The 8,896-nt window shown below is 42.8% G+C and overlaps 1 protein-coding gene across 1 annotated transcript in view; it reads right to left on the bottom strand.

The window, feature by feature from the left end:
* Positions 1-1,107: 1,107 nt before the first annotated feature.
* LOC117098733 (N-acetyllactosaminide alpha-1,3-galactosyltransferase-like) overlaps positions 1,108-8,896 on the bottom strand; it is a 29,538-nt gene continuing 21,749 nt past the window's right edge. Inside the window, 3 exon segments of the mRNA XM_033237586.1 lie at positions 1,108-3,005; positions 3,334-4,140; positions 8,633-8,770. Of these exon segments, the coding sequence (XP_033093477.1) occupies positions 3,447-4,140; positions 8,633-8,770 (832 nt within the window). The 3' untranslated portion in view covers positions 1,108-3,005; positions 3,334-3,446.

Raw genomic sequence — 8,896 nt, 5'->3', positions numbered from 1 at the left:
TAATAGTGGACACATTTTCAGAAGGACATGAGGACCTTTCTGAGTCTAAAACCCTTCTGGACCTCATCTTCCTCTTTTATGAAATGAGATTAATTCTCCACTATGAGGTAATCATGCTCTGTTGTATATTCAGGGCATCTCACTAAATTAGCCTGGTCATCTTTAAATTTTTTAGTACAAGTACACCTGTTGGAAATCCAGACTTTCCCACTTGACCAGATATATTCCCCAGAGGTCAGGACTAATAATCCCCAGATATGGTGATGGCATTGTTTTCTTCCTCTGCCCTGATGCTCCACCCTGGGTTTCAGGGGCAAGCCTTTCCCTAATGATTCTTTCACTGGCAGTTCATTATTTCAGTGCATTGCTGTGGAAAGCTCTATATAAGTATTTGTTGCTTAAAAGTTGGGGAATCCCTTGGCCGGGCATGGTGGCTTACGCCTGTAATCCCAGCATTTTGGGAGACCAAGGCAGGAGGTTCACTTGAGCCCAGGAGTTTGAGACCAGCCTAGGCAACATAGTGAGACCCCATTTCTATAAAAAAGTTTTTTTCTTAATTAGTGGGGGAGTGGCAGTGCCTATAGTCCCAGCTACTCAGGAGGCTGAGGTGAGAGGATCACTTGAGCCTAGGAGGTTGGGGCTGTAGTGAACCATGATTATACCACTGCACTCCAGCGTGGGTGACAGAGTGAGACCCTGTCTCAAAAACAAACAAAAATTTGGGAATCCCAAGTCTGTTCTATTTTTGTAATAGTGGACACATTTTCAGAATTGTGTGAGGACTTTTCGGAGTCTGAAAACCTGAAATTCTTTAATTGATAATTTTGAATATCTTTGGGAGGAAATGCACAATCCATGACCAGACCAGAATATACTGAGAAAATAATTTATTTAATTGTAAATTGGGAATTTTTTTTTTTTTTTTTTGAGACAACAGTCTCGCTCTGTCGCCCAGGCTGGAGTGCAGTGGCCGGATCTCAGCTCACTGCAAGCTCCGCCTCCCGGGTTTATGCCATTCTCCTGCCTCAGCCTCCCTAGTAGCTGGGACCACAGACGCCCGCCACCTCGCCCGGCTAGTTTTTTTGTATTTTTTAGTAGAGACGGGGTTTCACCGTGTTAGCCAGGATGGTCTCGATCTCCCGACCTCGTGATCCGCCCGTCTCAGCCTCTGAAAGGGAAAATTTTTAAAAAGTTTAGTAATAACGATGAACAAGATCATGAATTTGTCCATTGGAGATTTAAACTTTAATGAAGTTTTTAAAAAAAAATCAAGAAATTCACTTAAAAGTAAACATAAGTCCTTTGCTCTAAACTTTCAGGCTAGATCATTTCTTTGGTTCAGGACTTAAAAACCCTTAAACTCTCCCTACTCCAGACTGAATCCAAGACAACCTGACTAATAGAGAAGCAGGAGTCTTAACTGATCTGTGATCTACTTTTCCTTTTTCAAAGCCCTACTTTTTCCTTTTTAAAGCCCACTAATTCAGAGTTTTTGTTTTGTTTTGTTTTGTTGGATGTCAGATTTTTTGGCAAGAAATGAAGTAGGAGGCACAATGAAATGGTCAAGAAAAATCTAAGTTTCATTTTATAAAAGAAGCTCATTGCAGTATACAACAGGCTAGTGCAATGGCTTTTCAAATAAATTGCTTGAAAATGAAAACAAATGACCTAGACTGGAACGTAAGCAAAATACAAAGATATGTGCATATGTACATGTTGCCTCCTAACTTCCTTTACGTTGATTTGGTTAACTTTAAATAATATGTAGGATTTCACAGCTTCTCTTAGAGAAGGGAATTGAATGTTAAACTGTTCAGTCATGATACTAGATCTCCCATTGTTATGGCTCATGTTTCTGTTACAAAATCAATTAACCGTTTTGCCAAGTATGTCTAATTGTTACACTTCCACAGTGCAGATGGAGCAGGAGAAAACAAGAGGTTGCTTGATGGGAGGGCTGTTTCTCAGTCTACTCCTGGATTTCAGCCCTCCAAGTTGGGGTATGAGGGGCTGAGGAACCCTGAGGTTTAGACTAAGTGGTGAGACCAGCTGATGACCGAGTGTCCTCTGATGAAGCCCACATCCTAGAAATGGAACTGCTTGCAAGCCTCTTCAATCCACTGCAGGCCTTTGCCTTCTCTGACAGAATCCACATCTCTTTGCCAAGGATTAGAAAATGAAAGTTGCAGTCTGGTAGACTGAATACCACTTAGGCAACACAAGAAACATCTTCCGTTCAAGTCCCCGCTGCTTGTCATTCATAGGGTCAACGAGGCTGGAAATCACCCACACTTCCTCCCATTCAGTGCCTGGATCCGTGATGTATTTAAGCACCAATCCCATACCCTAAGTGCCCCCAGGGTGGCACTGCCCCACAGTGATCGGCTCCTCTCTTCCACTCTCTCTTTGCTATTTCATGCAAACTCATGTCAAGGCTTTGTTTTGACTTCATGCTGGGCACCTTGGCTCATTCAGGTTCCTTGGGACTCTGATCACGCACCACCATGATATCTACTAGGACACTCCACCAATTTTTCGCACAGAAGTCAAACAACATCCTGATGAGAAAAGGATGGACTACAGATGGCCTGAAGCAATCTGCTATTGAAGCATTTTGAGGATTGCCAAGGCAAATGGTGTCTTTACTGAGAGCTCTGCTGCACAGTAACTTCATGTTGTTTTAGATCCATCGGAAATAGGCAGGCATTGAACTCAAGGGACAACCCCTTACAATCATATCTTGCTGCCAAACGCTTCCCTTAGCACCCTTTTCTCCAGATGTTATGTGGCATGTGTAGAGTGTTTCTGGCTTTATCTTTGCCTATGACAAGTTCTTTTTGGTTCAGTTCATAGTATTTCCCCCAAACCCAAAATAGATAAGAAATCACTGGGAATTTACCCTATGAATCTGATTTACCCTAGGGTAATGAATCTGATTACCCTAGATTCATTCTCCCACATTACAAAGCCTCAAGTTACAAGGAGGAATGGTATGGGTTTGCCATGTTGGTGTTTCTTTTTTTTTTTTTTTTTTTTTTTTTTTTTTTTTGAGATGGAGTCTCGCTCTGTCACCCAGGCTGGAGTGCAGTGGCCAGATCTCAGCTCACTGCAAGCTCCGCCTCCCGGGTTCACGCCATTCTCCTGCCTCAGCCTCCTGAGTAGCTGGGACTACAGGCGCCCGCCACCTCGCCCGGCTAGTTTTTTGTATTTTTAGTAGAGACGGGGTTTCACCGTGTTAGCCAGGATGGTCTCGATCTCCTGACCTTGTGATCCGCCCGTCTCGGCCTCCCAAAGTGCTGGGATTACAGGCTTGAGCCACCACGCCCGGCCCATGTTGGTGTTTCATTAGTATTTTTTTTTTAACTTAAAATTAAGTGTTACTTTTCTGAGGAAGTAACCAGAATACTCCTCTCTCAAATTCAGAAATCTACTGGCACAATTTGAAGTCAGATGATATTTCTAACCAAATTATACTCTTTTGTCTGCCATGACCACTTGACAGTTTTAATATCTGAAGGCAGGCTGATATGATAATCCCAGCAGTATTCTAGGGATAAGATTTTAGAGGGTTTGTCGAGAAGGAAATACTTGTTTAGGTAGCTTTCATCATGCCACTCGGCTTCTATGTCATTTTTCTTTCCCAGGAGGATTCCCTTAAAGCACTCCTGGGTGATGTTGAGAACCTGAATGGGTGTTCCTCCAAAAATGGCCGTGTGGTAATAAAAATCCCCCTGGCCAAATGGAATGTATGCTGCCGACTCTTTCTGCCTCTCCTAGGTAAAGTCATCAGGATCTGCCTTGTACCACCAGGGCTGTAGCTGAGCCACCGACTGGCCTAGGGTCTTCACCCCAAAATTGTCTTGGAAGACCTGGTCTACATCCATGCAGAAGAGGAAGTCGACCTCGTGTTGGATGTGGGCCAAGATGTGCTCCCTGATGATCTTCACAAGCATCATGCTGATGTGTTGCCACCTCTTCTCTGGCTTGACCTCAAACACTTTTAAGGAATGCAGAGGACCCAGCTCTATAAACAGCACCTTGGAGACATCATCCACCATGATGTAAGATATGACTTTGTGGCCGACCATGAAGTACCTATTAGCAGGTGTTATGAACTCTTCCAAGTAATGCTCAATATATCTGAAACAAAGAAGAAAAGCAAAACATTTAACCTCTGGGATTCCTGAAAGAAATCACATGTTGTTATAATCATGTCTGTATTTTATAGTTAGTAGAAGAATGATTTCTTCCCACCCCGGGTATGTTTTCATGTTAGTGTAATACTCCTGGCTACTCTCCACTATTCAGTCACTCAGTCCGTGGGAAGCTGGAATGACTTACCTGACTGCCAATTTTGGAAGAGCAGCTAGAACTAGACATGCACTACCCTATCCTTCCTCTCCTCTGGCTTTCAGGAACCAGCCAGTCCAAGAGAGCATGTGTTCTCAACTGCTCTGGGTTTTGCAGGAAGCTTAGTACGGGATCTATTTTCACATCCAGAGGCCTGTAGGTGCCTGGCTGCTCAAGTCTTTCTAACTCTGGGGGTTGAATATTTAGGAGGTGCAGGGCCTGCAGATATAAGTCACATTCTCCAATATGAGCTTTAACTATAATGAGGGTGATATTTACCACTCTCTGCCTTCCTTACCCCTTTGTCCAATTTACCAATTGGTTCAGACTTTGGACAGTCAAAGGGGGTACTAGTTCTTGAGCTCAATTCAAAAGCCTTAACATAAACCCCAATGTTGCTACTGCCAGACCAGGTACAAGGGTGATGTGACCCTTGGATCCACTGGGGATGCATTAAGCCCAAACAGTGGATCTCGCTTGTGATACAGAGAATGAGTTATGAGATCTAGATCTGCTTTCATGTTACATAGTCATCCTATGAGCCTCCCACTAGTCACCTAAAACACCAATCCATTGTCCACACACCATCATCCAAAATACTAGTCCATCCAAATACTAGAATGAGCAACTTTTAACCTTATTTTAACTACTTTTTCTTTATCTTAAAAAAAGGACTATGTTAGCAGTAAGCCACGTTTGGTGGCTGAGTAAACATAGACGAAAAGAGAAGATAAAAAAATTTTTAAAATAAAAAAAATTAAAAAAAGGACTATGTTTTTTAGAGAAGTTTTAGGTTCACAAAAAAATTGGGCCAAAAGTATGGAATTCCCATATACCTCCTGCTCCCACATTTGCACAGCCCCCATCCCCCACTATCAACATCCCTGCACCAGAGTGGTACATTTGTTACGATCAATGAAGCTACACAGACGTATCACTATCACCCAACATCCATAGTTTACATTAGGGTTCACTCTTGGTGTGGTACATTCTAAGGGTTTAACAAAAGTGTAATGGCATGTATCCACCATTATAGTATCATACAAAATATCATCACTGCCCTAAAAATTATCTGAGCTTTGCTTATTAATCCTTCCCTCCCCGAACAACCCCAAACAATCACTGACCTTTTTACTGTCTCCATAGTTTTACCTTTTCCAGGACGTCATATAAGCATACAGCATGTAGCCTTTTCAGTGTGGCTTCTTTTACTTAGTAAGATGCATTTAAGGTTCTTTTATATCTTTCATGACTTGATAGCTCATTTCTTTTTAGCACAGAATAATATTCCATTATCTGGATGTGGCTTAGTTCATTTTTCTATTCACCTACCAAAGGACATCTTGGTTGCTTTCAAGTTTTGGTAATTATGAAATAAAGCTTCTGTAAATATCCATGTGCAGGTTTTTGTGTAGACGTAAGTTTTTAACTCACTTGGGTGAATACCAAGGAGTACGATTGCTGGATCATATGATAAGAGTATATTTAGTTTTGTAAGAAACTGCCAAATTGTCTTCCAAAGTGGCTGTACCATTTTGCATTCCTACCAGCAATGAATAAGTGTTCCTGTTGCTCCACATACTTGTCAGCATTTGGTGTTGTCAGTGTTTTGAATTTTGGCCATTCTAGTAGGTATTTAGTGGTATTTTAACTATCTATTCCTTTGAAAAGCATTGCACACTGTCCCCCATCGCTGGGCAAGGTGGCTCGCGCCTGTAATCCCAGGATTTTGGGAGGCCAAGGCAGGTGGATCACAAGGTCAGGAGTTTGAGACCAGCCTGGCCAATATGGTGAAACCCGGTCTCTACTAAAAATACCAAAATTATCTGGGCATGGTGGCACATGCCTGTAGTCCCAGCTCCTTGGGAGGCTAAGGCAGGAGAATTGCTGGAATCAGGGAGGTGGAGGTTGCAGTGAGCTGAGATGGCGCCACTGCACTCCAGCCTGGGCAACAGAGCAAAACTCCATCTCAAAAAAAAAACAAGAAGAAAAGAAAATAAAAACATTTTATTGGAGTCTTCTGTAAGCCCAAGCTATAGACTATTTGTGAAGCTATTCTATGGAGATTACCAGGAAGAGGAAGAATAAACCAGATGTTTTCATACAACTTGACCAAACCCTAAACTCATGTGGACTGAATTTAATGTGCTGATCACACTTCTGGCCAATCATGGTGTTTTGTGAGTAATAATGACTGGCACTTCTTTTCGCTTTTTGTTGCTGCTTGGATTCCCTTTCTTTGTTACCAAAATAAAGTGTGCTTTTAATGTTGGCATGTGGTAATCCAAGGGTTTATAGTACTGATTCTTTAAATGGAGAAAATACATCTGAGGAATATAAAAAAGGACTTCAGTGTGGCTCTATGGCTAGTGGCGAGGAAATCCTTCAGTATTCTGGGACTTCAAGAAAAATTTATTGTGCCGTGAAGCTTGGGAAACAATACTGGGGTGGGGGTGGGGGGTAGAGTTGAGTACAGGGGAGAGTCATTGTGAGGTTTTACATTGTTAAGAGATTAAAGCATTGCAGTTGGCTCCATGCATTGTTGCTTGAAAACAAACCAAACATTACACCTCCTAAAAGTCAAAATCCACTTGTAGAGATCTATTGCTGGTGAGTACAAGCAGTCCTCTCTTGTCTCAGAACTGAGGGCAGAGTGCTTTCACCAGGATGTGCGATTTACAGTTTAGTTCTGCAGAGTTGGAATGGGTGGCTGAAGCCGTTGTGGGGCACTGGGCAATGTTCTGTTCTTTTTGGAAACACCAGGATCAAATCAATCTGCAACGTGGCTGGGTTAGCCCCTTTTGTGCCAAAGGATTCGGTGAGCTGGGTGGCTCACCTAATCTAATTAGGTGGCTCCCAACCTATATGAGTACAGATTATTCTAGTAAACATGTCAAAACTCCACAGTCACCTTTCTCTGCTAGAGAGACCACATAGGTCCCTAGGATCCGCACATTCAGTGACATTAGAACTTGATTGGTATTGTGAATGACAGAACGGTAATAGCTGCTGGGCTCTGGGTTGGGGAAGGTTATCTCTGGAGAACTATCAGATCTTTATGGAGCTCTCTTTAAGCCCCACCTTGCAAAGCTCAAATCAATCTGAGCCTTCAACTCTCTTTATACAAGGCAAAGAATCAACTTTCCATGAAGCTTCCTCAGAAGAGATACAGAGGGAAAGGCCCAGAGGGCAGAAAAAAAAAATAAAATAAAATAGGAAAATTGGACTTTCAGTTTTATTTTGGAAAAAAAAAAAGGAAAATTCTCCAAAAAAAGCAAAATGGATTATCTTCAATAACTAACTAATATTAGAGCTAGAACTTTTTTTTCTTTTTTCTTTTTTTTTTTGAGACAGAGTCTCGCTGTGTCACCCAGGCTGGAGTGCGGTGGCACAATCTTGGCTCACTGCAACCTTCACCTCCCAGATTCAAGGGATTCTCCTGCCTCAGCCTCCCAAATAGCTGAGACTACAGGCATGTGCCACCACGTCCGGCTAATTTTTTGTATTTTTAGTAGAGACGGGGTTTCACTGTGTTAGTCAGGATGGTCTCTATCTCCTGACCTTGTGATCCACCCACCTCGGCCTCCCAAAGTGCTGGGATTACAGGCGTGAGCCACTGCACCCTGCCTGGAGCTAGAACTTTCAAGAAAGAATGATTGTAGTTTTTCTGCATCATATGTTCTGAACAGCTGAAACTGGCACATATCCAACCTTTGGAAGAGCAAGCTCTGACCAGCAAATCTTCTAGGGCCAAATCCTCCATGAGAGAAAAAGTAGAAGTGATCTGAGGAACCCATGGAAGAGTGGTCAGCTGTGTTCCAGCATGGAAAGCCACTGTGCTTAGGTCACGCTGCACCTAGAACTTGCTATAAATCTCTCTGTAGTTGGTCCTGGGCCGTAGAGCATAGGAAAAAGAATGATGCACTCTGGGCTGTCTAGCAGCTAGCACTTGTGGAATTTCTAAAGGAAGCCATGGTGGTCAGGGAGGAGGTGGTTGTGGGTACGCTGTTGACCCTGGGCTTGGTGGGTGGAACAGACATGTATTCCTGCAACCCAGGACCCTCATTTTGAGGTAGGAATGAGTGGACTTACCTACTATTATTTTGTTCTCAGCATTTTAGGGCCTCAGCAGAAAGGAGACTGAAACAGTTCCATGAAAACATTCTTCTATCTAATAAATCAAAAAATCATGGCTGGCCTCCATCAGTTCAGGAGTCTCCACAAGAATGTCTTGACAGTGGAACAAGAAATAGTCAAGGACAGTTTCATCAGTGACACCTACCTTCCAATAGCAAAAGCCATCAATCCCACAGTAATTTTCTGTTTGGCATAATAATTTCCTAGGATGGCTTTGTTGTAAGTGCCTTTCCACACAACCGGCGCCTTCCATCTGGTCACTCTCACAACCTCTGGGCGTTTCCTGGTGATAAAACAGAGAGTTCCCTGAGTCAGGGCAGCTTTGCCATTGTGGGGCAGAGACTATCCAAGGAAAAGAGGGGTCAGCTATGATCTGCAGGGACTGTCCTTGAATCCTGACTATAACTTA

Source organism: Trachypithecus francoisi, unplaced genomic scaffold (genome assembly GCF_009764315.1).
Source record: "Trachypithecus francoisi isolate TF-2019V2 unplaced genomic scaffold, Tfra_2.0 Lachesis_group16, whole genome shotgun sequence".
Classification (NCBI taxonomy): Eukaryota; Metazoa; Chordata; class Mammalia; order Primates; family Cercopithecidae; genus Trachypithecus; species Trachypithecus francoisi.
The sequence above is the reverse complement of the archived record's forward strand: the minus strand, read 5'-3'. Positions and strand labels throughout refer to the sequence as shown.